This window comes from Brassica oleracea, chromosome C2 (genome assembly GCF_000695525.1).
Source record: "Brassica oleracea var. oleracea cultivar TO1000 chromosome C2, BOL, whole genome shotgun sequence".
NCBI lineage: Eukaryota > Viridiplantae > Streptophyta > Magnoliopsida > Brassicales > Brassicaceae > Brassica > Brassica oleracea.
In genome coordinates this window covers 45,149,086-45,167,753 of record NC_027749.1, presented here as the reverse complement: position 1 = coordinate 45,167,753, position 18,668 = coordinate 45,149,086, and the positions used below count along the sequence as shown (strand labels likewise).

General features: G+C 37.1%; 4 protein-coding genes and 2 long non-coding RNA genes across 6 annotated transcripts; 3 read left to right on the top strand and 3 right to left on the bottom strand.

The window, feature by feature from the left end:
- Window positions 1-4,861: 4,861 nt before the first annotated feature.
- Window positions 4,862-5,870, bottom strand: LOC106325378. Its single transcript, XR_001266880.1, has 2 exons — window positions 5,651-5,870; window positions 4,862-5,467 (listed from the first exon to the last, which is right to left on the bottom strand). It is a non-coding gene; the product is annotated as an uncharacterized LOC106325378 (long non-coding RNA).
- LOC106325379 lies at window positions 5,432-5,810 on the top strand. Its single transcript, XR_001266881.1, has 2 exons — window positions 5,432-5,488; window positions 5,577-5,810. It is a non-coding gene; the product is annotated as an uncharacterized LOC106325379 (long non-coding RNA).
- Window positions 5,871-7,603: 1,733 nt separating the features above from the next.
- On the top strand, window positions 7,604-8,162 carry LOC106325088. The gene has a single exon (XM_013763113.1). It carries the CDS (start codon window positions 7,920-7,922, stop codon window positions 8,127-8,129), a length of 210 nt encoding a protein of 69 aa, XP_013618567.1. The 5' UTR covers window positions 7,604-7,919; the 3' UTR covers window positions 8,130-8,162.
- Window positions 8,163-12,320: 4,158 nt separating this feature from the next.
- On the top strand, window positions 12,321-12,824 carry LOC106325089. The gene has a single exon (XM_013763114.1). It carries the CDS (start codon window positions 12,404-12,406, stop codon window positions 12,611-12,613), a length of 210 nt encoding a protein of 69 aa, XP_013618568.1. The 5' UTR covers window positions 12,321-12,403; the 3' UTR covers window positions 12,614-12,824.
- An 86-nt stretch (window positions 12,825-12,910) lies between these two features.
- Window positions 12,911-13,403, bottom strand: LOC106325087. Its single transcript, XM_013763112.1, has one exon. It carries the CDS (start codon window positions 13,206-13,208, stop codon window positions 12,999-13,001), a length of 210 nt encoding a protein of 69 aa, XP_013618566.1. The 5' UTR covers window positions 13,209-13,403; the 3' UTR covers window positions 12,911-12,998.
- A 582-nt stretch (window positions 13,404-13,985) lies between these two features.
- LOC106326063 lies at window positions 13,986-15,587 on the bottom strand. The gene is made up of 5 exons (XM_013764101.1): window positions 15,506-15,587; window positions 15,365-15,425; window positions 14,600-15,177; window positions 14,316-14,502; window positions 13,986-14,223 (listed from the first exon to the last, which is right to left on the bottom strand). Exons 1-5 carry the CDS (start codon window positions 15,509-15,511, stop codon window positions 14,204-14,206), a joined length of 852 nt encoding a protein of 283 aa, XP_013619555.1. The 5' UTR covers window positions 15,512-15,587; the 3' UTR covers window positions 13,986-14,203.
- Between the last annotated feature and the right edge of the window lie 3,081 nt (window positions 15,588-18,668).

Sequence of the window (18,668 nt, the reverse complement as noted above, 5' to 3'; positions counted from 1 at the left end):
TCCCTCTCACGAGTAACCTCCAAACCCCGGGAATCCCTCAAGCGTTGCCTCTCTCTGATTAGTTTGTCCACCGCGGCATCTCTCTCTTCGACTAGCACGGCCTTCTCCTTCTCCAGATTCGCAGCCATTTGCTCCAGGTGACTTTTCTCATGAAAGAGGTCTTTTCTCGCCGCGCTGGAAGACTTAAGCTTGCCCTCCAGTTCTTCGAACTTTACTCGAAGAATCTCTTTCTCCTCTGCGGCCTTCTCGTTGGCCTTCTTATGCTCCGCCCTTACTCTCTCGATGACCTTCAACCTCGTCTGGGAAAGCTTCTCCGAAGATCCCAACTGGATCATCATCTGTTTCAGAGCACTATCGTATTTCTCAACGAGAAAGTTCATACTCCCGTCACTCTGCAAAAACGACAAACACAGACCACGTGAAACGAGTAAACCTGACGAATCGAATAATGAGGTAAAGTATGAAGGGTAGCGCTGTTACATGAGCTCTCGAAGAAGCAGCGTCTATGTATTCATTCCTGAAGTAAAGGTCATCCAGCTGTGGCATCTCCTTCGTCCCACCACGAATTTGGCGCGTCAGCTCCGCGCACCTACGAGGATTAAGGATTAGGGGGGTCGTCTCGTCGTAGGAAAACTCGACCCGATCGGGGAACTCGATCTTCTTCCTCCTCGCAGAAGAACCCTCTGAACGAGACCCTTTCCTCGCAGACGGATCAGGAATAGATCTCTCACCCGTAACAGGATCACTGCCCCGCGCTGAGACCTCTCTCCCCTCGGAGGGGGTTTCAAGAGAAACGTCTTCTCCCACGTCAACTTCGACGAGGCCCATATCCGCATCAGAAGGACACGGCTCTGCCTCAACGGACTTCTTCTTCTTCTTCTTTCTGGGACGATCTTCAGGCGCAGCTTCGGAACGGTCAGACTCGACAGAACCCCTAGTAGCGCCTTCTCGTCCTACAGCCAGCACCTCGCCGCGATCAATGGAGGAAGTAGCCCCTTCGTAAGGTCTCTTCCTTCCTTTCTCTCCCTTCCTCGCTTCCAAACCCTCGGAGGTTTCGTCGAGAGAAGCGATCTATTCAAGAGGAAGCTCTTCGGTTGCTTTCCTCCTGGATTTCTTGCTCTTCTTCTTCTTTTTAGGACTTGAGGCAGGAGGCTCCGCCCCAACGTCTTTGTCGACTAAACCAGGAGCTCCTTCCTCGGAAGCTCGGCCTGCGTCAGAACTGGTCGCCCCTTGCACATCTGCAGTAGTCGACTTCTTCGAAAGCAATTGCAGCTTCCCCTTCAACAGTGCACTCAAATCCGGTACTCCGTCCATCTTCCTAGCTTCGTCCAGAATTTTCTGCTGTTTCCGAGTAAAAAGAGACAGACCTGACTTACGGGGTCCGAGCACAACAGGAAGCCTCGATTCCCAATCAGCTGTAAAAAAAAATGGAGAAGAGAGACTAAGTGTTGATAGAACTTCTCGAAGAAAGACCGATGAACTCACCTCTAGCAATCCGAGCTTCTTGACGTTTTATCCACTCTCGACTAAGGTCAGGCCAACGAAGATGACTGTGAGCCGCGATCGCCTGAGCACTCTCGAAGAACTTCTCCGGGTATGCGATCGTATTCGGGTGACGAACTGCAACAATAAGAAACACGCCGTTAGGATACTCGAATAAAGCATGGGAATACTCTCACACTCATCGAAACGTCTATCTCCGCTGCCATCACCATTAACATAACTGCGATGCGCAGCGACCCGTTAAGCAACTGACAGATGGCGATGTCCCGACGGAATGCGTACGACGTGATCAGTCGGGGAATTGGAAACCAGAGCTTCGTATGGTCTCCAAAATAAGACTCATAGACACACTGATAGCCAATTGGAGGCGACCAAGGACGCTGTCGCTTGGAAGGAATGATGTATGTAACACATGCACCTCCACTTCGGCTCAATAAATCCCTCACCGTCTTATGGGAGGAGCAAGAATCGAAGACATTCCCCCACGACTGAGCCCGCGGGTCACGAAGCAATTCGGACGGGAGTGGCCCAAGTTCTTCGAAGATCCCGCCAGGATGATAGACCGTGGGTCGGCAGTCTATCTGGTCGAAAGGAATCTCCCGACTAGCTCGTCTCAACGACCTTGAGGCTTGGCTAGACGCTTCAGAGCCGCTACCACCCACGTCACTGCTCCCGACTTCAATGCGATTCGCGCGTTCGTCACAGATCATCTTATGAGCATCAACGACCAAAAGGCGTTGAGATAGGGTCATATTGTCTAAATCCCGAAGAGCGTCGCGATGAATCAAGTCGAAATCATCCAGCGGGCTGTCAGCTACCCGCTCATCTCTGGTCGGACTCGGAGAATCTGCGACGCCCTTCCCTTTTTCTTCTCGCGACAAACGACCTCTAAGAGGCATGATCCTGGATTTAGGGGCCGACTACCACCGCTAGACGATACCGACAAGCCTGTGTGAGGAGAAACGTACCTAGAGAGAGAAAGTAAAAGTAGAGAGAAGGGAGAGAAAGCGAAATACCTGAGCTTGCAGAGAAGAATGACGAAAGCGAAAGGGAGGAACCTATTTATAGCAAAAACAAGGGCACATCCTCCGAAGCGCAATCATTAGATCTACAGAAACCTAAATGGGCCTCAAAGGCCGCCTAAATACCCAAAGGCTTACTCGCGACGGTTCGGTTTCTCGTTCAAACCGATCTCTAATCGAGATGCCAGACCGAAATTGATCTCCGATTTCGGTCTAAACCGGTCCTCTAACGTAAACCGATGAGATAAGCTTGAGCCCTTATATCGGAGTAATTCGCCTACCGAGTAAAACTTGCCTTCGTGACAAAAACCTCGGCGCGCAAAGCAGATCGTGAAGAAGTACTACTTTAAGCGACTAGAAACGTCAAACGTGCCTACATGTGACTAAACACGCTAGGACCTGATATATGAACGAACCTAACCCACAAATTCACTGAGACCGCTACGCCGCTCACAAGTGAACTGGGGGGGGGGACTTATTGTAGGAGATGGATTACATCCCTCCACAAGACCCATCGAATAACAGGCCCTATCCCGGCAAACTTGACTAGTTTAGTCGGCTTAAGCGGCTAAAGGTGTCGGCTCGATCCCAGAGTACTTTTAGCCGGTCAGCTAAGCCGACTAAATACGCTCGGCTTATAGAGAACAGTACCAAGGCCCGCATACTCGGCCTTTAACGACAGGGCCCAAAGGACGACACGATTAGGGCATCACGGACGGTTGCACTATAAGAGAGGATGAGGAGACAACGAAAAGTGGACTTTTGGACAACACGCACAGAGGCGGCTAGATCTAGGGTTTCCCAATCATCTCTTTGATCCTGTTGCTTAAACCTTTGATCTTGTCTCCTTATTTCCCGTCGATCTTGTAACCTCTTGTTTGATTCTAATAAAAGCGTCTTTAGTCACCCCATTCCTAAGTTCATTATTCTAATCAACCGAATCCTGTACAAACAACATGCTAGAAAGGTAAAGGACACAGCAAAACAATTTGATAAACGATTACCTGAAACAGAATTATTCTTGTGTGATCAATATCTTATTGTGCAACAGCATGACATCAAAACTAGGAAAATCCATCGGCGGAGGTGGAGAATGTCCAATGAAAGGCATATCTACTCGATCCTGGGAGATGGATGATGGGATTGAGCATGATCTCAAGATGCAGAATTAGATGTCGGAACTTGTTTGTTCCATTAGGTTACACGTTAGCACTCTAACCAATTCACTTAAATCTAGGGATCTTTTTTTTTACAATTGCAAACTAATGGATTTTTACATCCATACTTTTATTACAAATGTGATCAAAATATGTCAAAAACAATATAGGGAAATATTAATAGCCACTTTTAACGTTCCTAAACATTGGGACGGATTGTACCCAATAGGGGTTCTCAACCTAAAGTTCTAAAACTATATATATATATATATATATATATATATACTAGGGTAGACCCGCCCTACGGGCGATATATACTTTAATTGTTATCTATATTTTTATTTTTTTGTATGATTTTATGGTTTGTATTTAGATTTCCATTTGCAAGAGATGTGTATAATAATGATTTTTGTCTTTTGGAAAATTTTAAGTGATGATGGATATTATATTCATTTTACTTAACGTTTGATGTTCGTTTATTTTTCTAACTTGTTTTTTTGTTTTGTTGTCAAATATATTTTATGACATTATACTATCTTAGTTATTATTTTTATATTTTGTTATGTTTTTATAATGAAAACACATTTTTATATCATCTTCGCATATGTCTAATTAAAAAAATTTATTTTTTATTTTTTTATTAGTATGGTTAGAGATTATTACTTTATATTAGCATGACATGATTGAAACGGTATACATTTTCTTAAATGTTTGCTCAACTTTTTATATATAGTAAGTAGATTTGAGTTTTTATTGTTTTGGTAAATATTGTTTTTCCTAATTTTGTCTTTGTGTCATAAACAATTATCAGCGACTGATTCAGCTTACTTTTTGACTTTACACATTCACATTCAAAGAGGTTTGCATCCACTTGTTAGTTATTTTAAAATGTTAGATTTGTTTGTTTTATAAAAGAAAATAAGAAAACATAAAATTCTCATAAGAAAAAGGTATGACATATTACAAATAAAAAGGTATGAAAATATTGATTTTTTTTAGTTTCATTAAACTTACGCAAACAAAAAGTAAAAAATGAAAAAATCTAATCGGTTCATTTTTTTGGTCACTTACCAGTTGCCATTGTTTCTTGTTGTAGTCAACTTCAATTCTTGATAAAAAAAACATTACACATCATATGTAAATCCAAATAAATCAAATGTTTCTAATGAGCAACCGATATAATCGTCCAATTTTTATATTCTTGTTAAAACCTGGCTCAACCCACTACCAACCCAATTGTTTTACTACATTCTTCACTGTAATGACAAAGGCCCATGTCTGGCCTACTTATTTAGTCTAGTCAACTCTTACAATCTCCTCATTATACCAAGACAAAAGACTTTGTTTCTATCGACTAAAGAAAAGCTTCAATTGGCCTCTCCTTCAGATCTATACGTTAACGTTCCACCACGGCACGACGTTTATCTCCGAGAATGATTATGGCCCATGTCTCATCCTCTGGCTGTTCCCTTGACTAATTGAAACCCACCTCACCCTTGAATCTCGATGCTCATATCTCTTTGCTTTGTTGTCGTTTATACTTCATATGCCTCGAGAATGAATCACATCAAGCTTCCGGCCAGAATCCATGGTTATCCGGTGATTCATCTATCTCTAAGAAAACCTAAGAGAGTCACAAATGGAGACCTGAGGATTCCACGGTTATATCTCCGGTGAATCTTTGCTGCAATAATGAAAATGGTGGATTTCTCTGCATCTCCACTGGCTTTCTGATTCTTCTCTACTGCTATTGTCGATTCGAGCATACCACTTCATTTCTATCGTCTGCAGCAGATGGGAATTAAGGTTAAAAAAACAATTTAATGGATGAAGCAATGTGATTTGTTATTGTCTGCATATCTATTTATAGGATCAGAAAATTTGAATAACATAGGAGGTGAAGAATCAAAATTAATTAGACGTAGTGAGGCTCCTGGAATAAAGGCCATAATTGAGAAGAGTAATTACATGGTGTGAAGTTGAAAGGAAGCATTTCCATGGGGTTTGCAGAGGAGGTGTGAAGTCAATGGTGTGAGAGATAGAGAGAAGACGTCATTGAGTCGTGTAGATAGATTGCTAACATATGTTTACGGACCGAGAAATAAAAAAAATGAAATGGGGCGTATCACTTGACACGTGTCAGCTCCTTGACACATCACTTATCTACGTGGAATCTGACGTGGCGCAACAGGAAGGAAGGAAACCCTTCTTTATAATAATAGATATATATATATGTACGTAAAGATAAATATCTAATTTATTAATTTAGGATTCTAATTTTTATCTATCATAAAGTCTATGTTAGACCACTAACTAGAAATTTAACAAAACATTCTAAATTTATTCATATATTATATTTTTCTACCAGAAAACAATATAAATCTAAAAAATAAGTTTTTCTATGGTGAACAAAAAAAATCTTGTAAAAGCCAAATACATTTATATTATGCAATTTTTTTTATCATATTTAATGTAGGCCAGATTTTATAGTAAACACCAAACTAAAATATAATACACTAAATAAAATATATTTTCAAAATATAATATAGCTAATTTAATTTAGTCACATAAAATATTTCAAGAATTTTTAAATAAAAAATAAAAAATTGTAATAATTCATATAATAAAAGTTGATTATTAATATAATGTTGCATTTTTAAATAAATAAATATAATAAATGGTGAATAGATGATTAGTACAATTTCATAAAAATAAATTTCAATATATATAAAGTTTTCAAAAAAAATATTTGTGTACATAAATAAAAAATATTATATATTTTAAAGATTATTTTTAAAAGAAATATATATCCGCACGTTTAGGTTTGACTACAGTTAGTAGAAATTTTTGGTTTGGTTTCCCGTAACTTTAAGCCTCCAAATCATTGGTATGACTATCAAAATCCTAAAATAAATATATATCCGCACGTTCAGGTTTGACTGCAGTTAGTAGAAATTTTTGGTTTGGTTTCCCGTATCTTTAAGCCTCCGAATCATTGCCCCCGCATTGAAGTTGCTCTTATCAATGCTGGAGAACCCTCATGCATGGCAATAACTTCTCGGCAGAGTTGAAAGAGATTTGAGAGCTGAAGAACAGATTACAAGTTTTTAAGTTAAACTACATTGCACGAAGACAAAATGGAACTACATATCACTTAGTTAGGACCATTCGATTATTTCGTATGAACATTTATTTTATTGATTATTTTCTTTCGATCTAGTTATTAGAGGCAGTCGCACAAAAAAAAAAAAAAATTACCAGAGGCAGAGTTACTTTGTAGATTAGGGGTGCACGTGCACCCCTTATTATTTAGATTTCCAAATTTTTACATTAGAAATACAATGTTGAAGTGGCTTAATTGGTCAAGGTGCACCCACAACTTTTGAACAACTTGAATTCGATACTCCTATTTTAACTTATATCACTATATTTAGTAATTATTTAATTTATATGCACCCAGTAATATATATGGCTGGTTTCGTTCCCGTTGGTTCCCTAAACAACTTCAAAGTTGAACAATAGAATATCTTTTTGTCGTAAAAAAAATTCCTAGACATTGTTTTGGTCATATAGGTTAGGAGAATACAAAACAAAATTTTGTTCACGTATGGGATTGTCAAAAACAAACGGTGTTTAAGATATCCAAAAGAAAAAAAATATGGTTGCATTTACAAAAAAAGTTGCATTTAAAAAAAATATGCATGCAATTCAATTTTTATATTAGAAGTTTGATATAAAAAATTTGAAAAAAGAATAATATTCTTAGCACCCGCACTAATTCGTTGGCGTTATAAAGATGCTCCGAGATAGAGGAAATAAAGTTTTTATTTCAAATAAAATCTTAAATAATTGATAGTAAAGCAAACTATAAAATAAGTACCAACGACCACTTTGTATATCTGTTTCCTTTGAACCAAAGCAAATCCCCACGTGACGTCACATTGCAAAAACAAAATGTGAATCCATTCAATACTTCACAACTTGATCATAATCTCATCTTCTTTTCTGAAACCACTTTTAATCCTTCCGAGTCACGAAACTTTGTCCTTACCTCCTAAAGCACTCTTTCTTCCGACATTAACCAATGGATCACTCTATTCTCAGCTCCCATTATCAACCCCATATACATTTTCCCTCATATAAATACACACACTTGCGCATTTTCGTCGATCAACTATCTCTCTCTCTAAGATCTGTATATATACATACATAACAAGAGAAAGAGGAGATCGATAACATGTCTGATTGGGGACCAGTTTTTGTCGCAGTGACGCTTTTCGTGTTGCTAACTCCGGGGCTGCTGATTCAGATTCCAGGGAGAAACCGAGTAGTTGAGTTTGGAACATTTCAGACAAGTGGTGTTTCGGTTATTGTTCATACCCTAGTCTACTTCACTCTTGTTTGTATTCTCTTGATTGCTATCCAAGTTCACATGTATATTGCCTAATCGAATAATATAAAAAACATCTCCATTTTTGTGCTAGCGTTACTTTAGAATTATTTCATTTGAAATGTGTGTCGTTCACTGTTTTGTTTGGTACAAGTAACAAATTGGTCTCAAAGCTACTACAGTATTCTTTCACTTGACTTGCATGTAATATTTTTTTCAAATGGGATTGTATGTAATTCATATCGACATATGTATGTAGAAATGTTAAAGTTATATGATATACATCGTTCCATCTGGTTCTTCATTTTCTTTACAGTTTACATTGTTGTATGAATTATCGATAGAAATTTAAACAAAAATTACTGGATAATTCTGTTTGGTAGAGCTCTGCATGTGGGGCTCACTCATAAGAAATAATCCACTGATCAACCTAAAAATTATTTTAAGTGGGTGGAAAATCTTTTCATAGTGATTTTTGTCAACAAAACACAAAGTAGTCATCATAGATTCGTACTATTTTTTCCACTGTAGTTCCGTTTCTTCTCTATATGTCTTCCTTATCTCCTTCCAACAACATTCAATCATTCATGATTAGTGATTACTAGTATTTTAAAATATCGAAATAAATTGGAGTCACTGTTAGGAGGTTATATTTTTTTATCAAATAGCGGCAAAGACTAAAATCTCATGAAAATGATTCAACTTGGGTTTTTGATATTTTGTATAATAAGCAACATTTTCCACGTGAGATGACAGCAAGTTGATTGAACAGCCTGCTTCTATTGTTTACTTAATCAGATTATGAAGATGATAATTATGAATTTTTGGTCTGCAGTTTAATTTAATCAACCATACATATCACAGTTAGTAGAAAATAGCTTTAAGAAGAAGGAAGTGGAGGTTAGGTTGAGAAATATTACATCAGTTTTATGGTGGTGAATAATGATACTAACAGAAGATGATAATCCATATTCATATAGTACTCTTATGACCAAGCAAAGACTTGTTTGATTTGAATTAATTCTCATTATTTATTTTAATATAAAAATTCATATTAAAAGAAAACGGTATTCATCTTTACAAATTTGGTATATCTCGTAAGAATAAGAATATTGTAAACTTTTTATTGCTTTGATGGTACTATATAATTAATAACTTAATAATACCAAGTAACTTATAAATTAGAAAAGAGTCATCACGTTGAGGAGTGTGAAGTCGGTCGGTCCACTACATCTACCAGTCAGAGAACAAATATATTCGATTAAAAAGGGTATATTATTATACATTTTAGAATTAACACCCCTTTATCGGTCCTTTACTTTAAGCAAAAACGATTAAATTAAGCATTTACTTATCGATATTAGGAGGCGTTGTTCATCATGCATCCAGAGAAGACACCAGGACCGGACGGCATGACCGCCCTCTTCTTCCAGCACTTCTGGCATATAATTAAGAATGATTTGGTGGAAATGGTCAACAATTTTCTGGTTTCGGGGGAAATGGATGCAAGATTAAATATTATTAATATTTGTATGATTCCAAAGACGGAGAGACCGACAAGAATGACGGAATTGAGACCAATCAGCCTATGTAATGTGGGATATAAAATTATTTCGAAGGTTTTGTGTCAGCGATTGAAAATTTATCTTCCCTTACTTATATCTGAAACTCAATTGGCATTCGTGGCAGGAAGGTTAATATCGGATAATATCCTCATCGCTCAGGAAATGTTCCATGGACTGCAGACTAATAAAGCATGTCAAGGAAAGTATATGACAATTAAAACGGATATGAACAAAGCATACGATAGAGTGGAATGGGACTTTATTAAGGTCTTATTAGTGAAAATGGGCTTTGATCTACATTGGATCAAATTGATGATGGAATGTATTTCCTCGGTCCAATATCGGGTTCTTATAAATGGTCAACCACGTGGTCTCATTGTTCCACATAGGGGCTTACGTCATGGAAACCCTTTATCACCATATTTATTTATTCTCTGCATTGAGGCTTTGATTGCAAATATAAAAAGGCAAAGAGGGGGAAACAACTAACGGGAATGAAGGTGGCTAGAGCTTGCCCATCGATATCTCATTTGCTTTTTGCGGATGATAGTCTCTTCTTTTGTAAAGCTCAAAAGGAAGAGTGTCAAACTATTCTTAGGATTTTGAAGGAATATGAGGGAGTTTCTGGGCAGCTAATAAATTTTGAGAAGTCTTCAATTTAATTTGGACATAAGATTGAGGAACCCGTTAGACATGAATTAAGGGACATTTTGGGCATTCAGAATCATGGAGGAATGGGATCCTACCTGGGTCTACCAGAAAATTTGGGGGGATCAAAGATCCAAGTTTTTAGCTTTGTCCAAGATCGTTTAAATAAAAGAGTTAATGGGTGGACTTTCAAGTTTTTTACAAAAGCTGGAAAGGAAGTGATTATTAAATCAGTGATTACGGCATTACCAAATCATACTATGTCTTGTTATCGTTTACCTAAGGCAGTGAAAAAATTAACGAGTGCAGTATCACAATTCTGGTGGGGTCCAGGAGGAAGTACAAGAGGCATGCACTAGAAATCATGAGACAAAGTATGTGTGGCTAAGGATGAAGGAGGTTTGGGGTTTAAAGACATCACTGATTTCAACACAGCGATGCTGGATAAACAGTTATGACGTCTGATAGAGAGGCCAAACACTCTATTCTCTCGCGTATTCAAAGGTCGGTATTTCAGAAATGCTTCACCTTTGGAACCGATCCGTTCATATTCTTCGTCATATGGCTGGCGGAGTATTGTTTCTGCTAAATCTCTGGTAAGCAAAAGACTAATCAAACGGGTGGGATCAGGTTCTTCTATTTCAGTATGGAATGATCCATGGCTCCCAACCACTCGCCCGAGACCAGCTAATAAAAATCAACAAACGCTGGTTCTTCGATCAAGTTTTGAATGACTTTCTATACAATTTATATCCGGACCTTACAGTGGAGTCTCTCATTGACTCTAACTCACACACTTGGAATTCACAGGCAATTCGGGCTTTGGTAGATCCACAGGATGCGAAACTTATAGAAAGTATACCACTAAGCAAGACTCAAAGGATAGATAGGGATGAATGGCACTTTACAAAGACTGGAAAATATACGGTCAAATCAGGATATCAGGTAGAACGGATCTATCCAGATAGGGAAAGGCCACCATTATTAATTGGTCCCACAGTAGATGCCCTGAAGGCTTACTGCTGGAAAATACGTTGCCCACCAAAGTTAAAACATTTTCTATGGCAATTAGTGACAGGTTGTATAGCAGTAAAGAAGAATTTACATGCACGGGGAATACAAGGGGACATTTGTTGTGGAAGATGTGGAGCCCATGAGGAATCTATTAACCATGTGTTCTTTGAGTGTCCTCCAGCAATTCTGGTTTGGGCTCTTTCGAAGATATCATCAAATCCCGCCATCTTTCTGACAAGTGCTCTCTTCACGAACATAGATCATTTGCTCTGGAGAGTGGTTCCGCAGATGGAAGATCATCAGTTTGCATGAATACTATGGTATATTTGGAAGGCTAGGAATAATAAAGTTTTCAGTGATCTGGATATTGATCCTTTGGATACGCTTAAATTGGCAGAAACAGAATCATCATTGTGTGCTGAGGCACATATATTGAATGAGCAGAGGGCTATACCACCAATAGTAGCCACGATCCTGCCGTCAATTCCAGGAAGATGGTGTTTTGCGGATTGCTCATGAAAGAGGGTAATACCTTTTCAGGACAAGGTTGGTATAGTACTTTAGAAGGATTTGATGGATTGTTGGGGGCAAGGAATGTTAGGGCTAGTCTCTCTCCCTTTCATGCGGGGATGGAAGCACTACTCTGGGCAATGGTATGCATGAGAAATTTACGACAATTTCAGGTTACGTTTGCAACGGATTGTTCTCAATTGGTGAAGATGGTTTCCACACCAGAGGAATGACCTGCTTTTGCAAATTATTTGGAAGATGTCAAGACCCTGAAAGAGAGTTTTACCCGATCAGAAATTATCTATGTACCACGAACGCAAAATACAAAGGCGGATAGACTAGCACGCAGTGTTAGAAAGCAACCGTCTTTCGTTATTCACATGGATGCAGATCACCCAGTTTGGTTTACGGTATGAGTATGAGTTCGTAAAAGTCGATAACAAAAAAAAAGTTCTTTAAATTACTGATAACCACGAGATTATTATTTAAATAAAACAAACCATCCCATTACCATAACTTTCCTCCCCAGCTTCTCTTCAGTCTCCTCCTGTCCTTTTCTAAAGGCCTAACCTTTTTCACTTTTAACGGCAACCAATGGCGGATTGGGCTCCGGTTCTCGTCGGAGTTGTCCTTTTCGTGATCCTCTCTCCGGGACTGCTCTTCTCAATACCCGGAAATAACCGAGGGGTAGACTTCGGTAACCTTAAAACCAATGGAAAAGCCATAGCTGTTCACACTCTCATCTTCTTCGCCATTTACTCCATTTTGATCCTCGCCGTTAATCTCCACATCTACGCCGGTTGATCTGTTCTAGGCCTCTCTTTTTTTTGTTGCTTAAATGAAATAAATGTGTAACCCTTTTTAAAAACAGGTATAGAAACTCTGTAATTAGGGTTCTTTATGTACCTTAAATCTATAGTTTTTGTTCTGATGTTGTAACAAATAGATTTGGTGAAAAGGGTTATGTTGTACTTGTATTGTTATTTCAGTTTGCTTCTTTTTAATATATTTTGTACTCTTTAACTCTGTTAATCAGCTCAAATTCAGACAAAAGTTGCTAAGCATTGTGGTCCTGCTAGAAACATTGTCGGAAAGGAGGAATATCAGAGAAATTTGTACATTACATTAGAGTTTGCAATAAACCTCCCTTCATTTGTTACATTTATACATGATATAAGAAGAGTAGAGATCAGAAATGGATGTGAACTTGTATAGCTACCACCAAGATCGTGAAAATACAGAAGTATATAACTGCGTGAACCAAAATGGCTATACCGCTCGTGCTCATGTTCCCGAACTCCATCACTCTCGTTCTCGCTGGAATCTGAAACAGTAGTCCTGGTGATAGTAGGATGAACAGAGACACCGCTACAATTACCGTTCCCCAGTCCGTGCTCATTGATGACGGCTCAAGTGTGTGTGTGTGTATGAATAGACTATAGAGTGTTTGTTCTTTTGCAGATGAAGATGGAGACAAATGATGTATTATGTAGAAGGATATTGACGAGTCTTTTTGGCTTTTCTTGGTGGCTAAGTAGAAGGAATAAGAGGTTAAGATACTAAAGCTTAGTGATAGCTTACAAGGAGGGCACTGTATTCTATATTGGCTTTAGCTTTTTTGAGCTTTGGTGATTGTTCAATCAATTGTTTTTGTGCTCTTTGATAGAGTTTGCTTTTTGTTAAAGAACTTGATATAAAGTAGATTACTATTCCTGAAAGATGATATCAAGATATATGTGTCTACTTGATAGTTTTCTTAGTGGTTTGGGTTTCCTTTTTGTTTGTTTCACTCTTTGATCAGTAACACTGGACCTGATTTTCTGTAAATTAATTAAACATAATCTTGTTCAAAAAAAATAAAATTAAATATAATCTAAGAAGCATCATAGTAACTCTGTTTCTTCTCTATTTTTATAACTACCCCCACGGAGTTCCAGAGAGGTGTTAATATTCTTAGCTTATGAGGCTTGCACGAATGGTGTTGAGAATGCAAGCTCAAGAGTCAAAGAGGGTCGTATATGTTACTCGTTTGGAGCTGAGATGTGACTTTTTGTGACCGGTTAATAATTGTGGCTAAAATCACTACTGCGAATGTGTTTAAATTATGGTACTATACTTTTATAGAATTGAAGTTTCTTATTCATTACCTTAAAGTAGAATACATAACCTTCGGACTACACATTTGAGACAATGATTTTGTAGATATGTGTGTATAATTATACATATGTGTTTTTTTTTCTGAATAACTAGGAAGTTCTGGACCTGAAAACTCGTACAATCTCACTACACATTACTAGACAATGATTTTGTAGATATGTATAGATATATATATATATGTTTGATAGGAGTGAACTTTGGCTGGATCAATGGAGTTTTGTTGCAGTGTGTTGATCTTCACAGTTCCAGAACATGATCTGCAAAAGCAAGCAAACGATATGAAAACTCTTGAGAGAGAGAGAGAGAAATAAAATCGAATAGATAAGTTCTGAATAACATCTTGACTTACACTCTGCGTCAGTCCTGATCCAATTTTCTCTTTTCCTGTTCACTTTGGAGATGGAACTTGGAACGAGAAACCCTCCATTAAGACTCGGGATCTTGAGTTTGCAGCTTCTTCTGCCGTCTATCTTGTTATCGTCTTTTTCAGGTGTACACATAACAGGATGGACTTTACTTTGGAAGATTTGACCACTCTATATCCAAAACCAAAACCATATTAACTTTCAGAATTCTTCCGACCAATCTCTTTGGATAAGATTTGAAAATGCTTAAAGCTAAAAAGACTCAAACCTTTCTTATATCTTTCTTCTTGTGCATGGAATAATCATCGTCATCGTAGTCATCATCATTTCTCGTCTTTGAAGGAGAGACGTGGAGCATTTTAAATATCCTTTTAATCAAATCTCTGGTCCCTTGTTTCTCCATTGAGTTACAACACTCTCCTTCTACTGCCTTTCTTCTCTTGAAGAGGTTTTTAAGTAAACCCTTCATCTGCTTTACTTCATTGCCTCTCTTCGTAAGCTCAGTGGATGATCCAAAGAGACCATATTCTGCCTTCGATACTTCTACCTGCTTACTGCTACTATCCTCATCAGAATATTCCTCAAGAAACTTGTCTAGTTTCTCAGTAACGAGCTTTGCCACGGTTACATCATCTTCAGCAATGGAAGATGTGAATTTTGGTGTTTCAGGATCTCTACCAAACGTACCGATCGCCAGAAAGCCGCTGAACCTGCCTTCATCAAACCAAAGTTCCTCATCAGTTTTCGGTGGATTGGGGTCATGAGATGATCTGGAGAAGGAGAAGGAGTTTGTTCGGATGTCTCGGACTTCAGAGGTAACGTGAGCTCTTAGACAACAGAAACCACCTGAAAGATAGCTTGACTATATAAGTAAACCAAAAACATATATATGTAACATTTTATGAAGATGAAGAATTAGGTTATTTGAAAAAGAAAAAAAAAAGAATTAGGTTATTTGAAAGGTTTCATGGGAGAGAGACATAGTTTTTTTTTTAAAATATAAGTTATGTATATACTATAGTAATTGTTAAACCTTTGAACTCCTTTGATGGATCAAAGCAACTTAGGTTTATAGTTCGCATCCAACCTAGCAGCTGCAAAGAGATAAGATTACGTAAATTAAAAGCTCATTAATTATCAAAAAGAAAATAATTAATTTAGACTTTGAACTCACCTTCATGTTGTCCTCGCTTCTTTTGTTTTTCTTTTAGTTTTCGTTAGGGTTTGTTTACCATATATAGGCGTAGATATAACTAGTAGGTCAAGTTTTGAGCTAGAAGGATCCCGTGGCGGACCCAGAGATTTATTTTACCGGGGTCAGATTTATGTAATTTTCAAAAAAAAAAAAATATGGTGTTAATGGAGGTTTGATCTTGGGTTTATGGAGTGTCAAAACATACAATATAACCATTTCTGCTACAAAATCCATTAAATATCCTATGCAATTTTATTTATTCGACTATTTTAGGGGTGTCAAGTGACCCCCTGGCCTTAGTGGGTCCGCCCCTCAAGGATCCGAGGTTTGTGATTGAGCTTAGAACAGTGTATGCGTTATGTTGTTATTGTCCGTACTCTCATGTCGTAATGCGTTGGGGTTGGGGCCGGATCTTATATTAACCGACACAACTCCAACCAAGCGTACGATATGAATTGAGCATCGATAAGGACCATAACAATGATTGTGTGATTTGCATTCGTAGGAATTTCTTTACGTGGGAAACGTCTGAAATGTATTTTACTAAAGCACGTAAGATGGGACGTTACAGAAATAAAGGAAAAATTGCTTTCGAGCTAAAAGGTATTGTTAATACGAAAGTCTCTGCCCTCTGGCCAGGTAGAGACTACAGAGAGTCTCCCACTTCTTCTCTCTTTTGTTCGGACATGTATGTGAACTTTCTCTCACAATTCACAAACCACCACGCAAGGGAGGACACATATGATAGGTAGGTGCCAGCTGACTCTCATGAACCCGATAATTTTTTTTTTAACTATATAGTAGTGATAATTAATAAAATCAATGAATGACACGTTTTAATCTGTTGTTTAGTTTTCGCATTTACTTGAAAACAAACTTTCATGTTTGGTTATTCTTTTATTACAGTTTATTTTTGGAGATTATTTTTAATGGTGTAAGAAAAAAAAAATACGAGGAAATATATTTTTAATTATATGAATGATAATCTAATATTATCTAACTAATGACAAAAAGCTATGATCACCTTATTGTAAGTTTGTAACCCTCTTGTTACATTTTTATTTCAATGCACCAAAATATATATAAAAAATTAATGACAAAAAGCTCATTTTATATAAAAAGCTACCTGCCCATCCTTTATTTTTTTTTTATTTTAAATATAAACTAGATATTGATCCACGCGCCCGCGCGGATAATATTTTTTACTTTTTTTTATAATTTTTTTATGACATTCCTAAATACATAGGTTATTTGGATATTTTTTAAATTTTTACACATCATAACTGAACTAACCGAATCGAGGAGGATTCGACTCGGACTCCGCCCATAAATTTATAATATCCAAACGAGCCTAATTTTAAAACCCAGAATCTTGATACTTGAAAGGATCGTTTCATACCCGAATGGATACCGAAGTACTAATGTCTAACTGATTATGTAAATAAATATTTTTTTCTTTGTTAATTGGTTTGAATTTTTGTCCGAATGAAATAATTGCATTCAAACCTGTGAGTTTATTATGGTTAACACGTAAAACAAATGATGTCTATTTATTAATTTATTATGATAAAGATAATTATTGAAATAGTTATAAAGAGTTGAAAATGGAATATAAAAAATGTAATAAAACAATTAAAATAGATAAATTTTATGTTACACTTGTGTATAAATGTTGTCGAATTATTCGAAAAAACAATAAATGAAGTGGTTAAAATTAGTTATAAAAAAATGAAGACAAAATAAAAATTGCTTAAAATTAGGCAAATAACATTTTGTGCTTTAATTTTAATAGAATAGATAACCGGTTAAAAATACTGTTTTAAATATAAATACTAGGTCCGCTCTACCACCACGTTTATGACCGTAGGACCTAACATGACATGACAGTGACACAACACAGTTGTAACTAATGTGTGTGTGTGCACTGTTCATTCTTGCTTGCTGATTTGACGAATTTTGGTTCATTCTTTTTTTTTTTTTTTTTAATTAACCTGGAGGGACTTCCACCCCCAGGAGCCAACCCCTCGGCGCGAGTGATGTAAATCTTCAAAAGGAGATATTGTGTTTTTATCTCAAGCAGGCAATACAAGTCTCTAGTTCCTCAAGATAGTCCCATTTCCGACCGGGTTTTTGTCCTAACGCTTTCACTTCACCGATCATTGGCTAGAACTTTTATTTAGGAAAAAATCAATTTATGTGCAAATGGCTGTAAAATTTCATGGAATTAAAGTGACAGATAAAAATATAATCCACTGATGAATGAATGGATCAACCTGTGGTGAATCTACAAAAATTACCATTAATTTAGGAAATAGTTAAAATGTACGCTAACATTATCTTGTTTTTCTTTGTAACTGAAGCCTAACTGAAACTTGACTAACATTTATTATCATTTAAGGCATTTACCATGGCCAAACATGTAGAAACTGAACAATAAAAAAACATGCTGAAACGTACTGCACTGGAATGCTTAGACCTCTGATAATCTAATCTCATGATATATTTCTCAAAAAGATAAACGGCTCCGTTCAGCTTTCATTCATCAGTTTCTAAAGGGAATAGATAAAAATATTCATTATGATGTTATAAGGTATCTTTATTATTGAACAAGGAAACAAGAAGCAAATATACAACGTTGTATTTGTGGTGTCCCAAAGTAAACAAAAGAAGAAAGAGCTATTTCAATGCAGGCGTTTAAGATCTTTCTTCTTCTTATATCTTTCTGATCGATACACATGCATGGGGATTGATTTGTTCCGTACACTCAATTATCATCTCACTGTTGCACATGCGAAAACCGACAAATGACATATATGATCAGAAATGTGCGTCGTAGATTTCTTCTAGCTCCAATATTTATCTTGTATTATTATTTTTTAAATTTCTTGTAGTTGCAACTTGCAACTTTGCAAGTTTTGGGCACCACCACGACCTGTGATCGCGGATTGTGCTACACCTTCTCAATCACTTCGCTTGATCGTAAATAAATTAACGTACGTCCACAACCAGACGTATAGAATCGACACAAACATATGTTGGGATGATAGTGAAAACATATCGGTTATACTCATGCATATTGCTCATATACCATAACACAAGAGTGGAGTTAGATATTTTGAGTAACGCGTTGATATTTTATGAA

Coding starts and splice junctions, on each gene's coding strand:
- LOC106325087 (XM_013763112.1), bottom strand. CDS start 13,208: ATGAGCACGGACTGGGGAACGGTAATTGTAGCGGTGTCTCTGTTCATC.
- LOC106326063 (XM_013764101.1), bottom strand. Junction 15,178..15,364: donor TCCATCAAAGGAGTTCAAAG/GTTTAACAATTA, acceptor GCTATCTTTCAG/GTGGTTTCTGTTGTCTAAGA. Junction 14,503..14,599: donor AGAAGAAAGATATAAGAAAG/GTTTGAGTCTTT, acceptor TTTTGGATATAG/AGTGGTCAAATCTTCCAAAG.
- LOC106325089 (XM_013763114.1), top strand. CDS start 12,404: ATGGCGGATTGGGCTCCGGTTCTCGTCGGAGTTGTCCTTTTCGTGATC.
- LOC106325088 (XM_013763113.1), top strand. CDS start 7,920: ATGTCTGATTGGGGACCAGTTTTTGTCGCAGTGACGCTTTTCGTGTTG.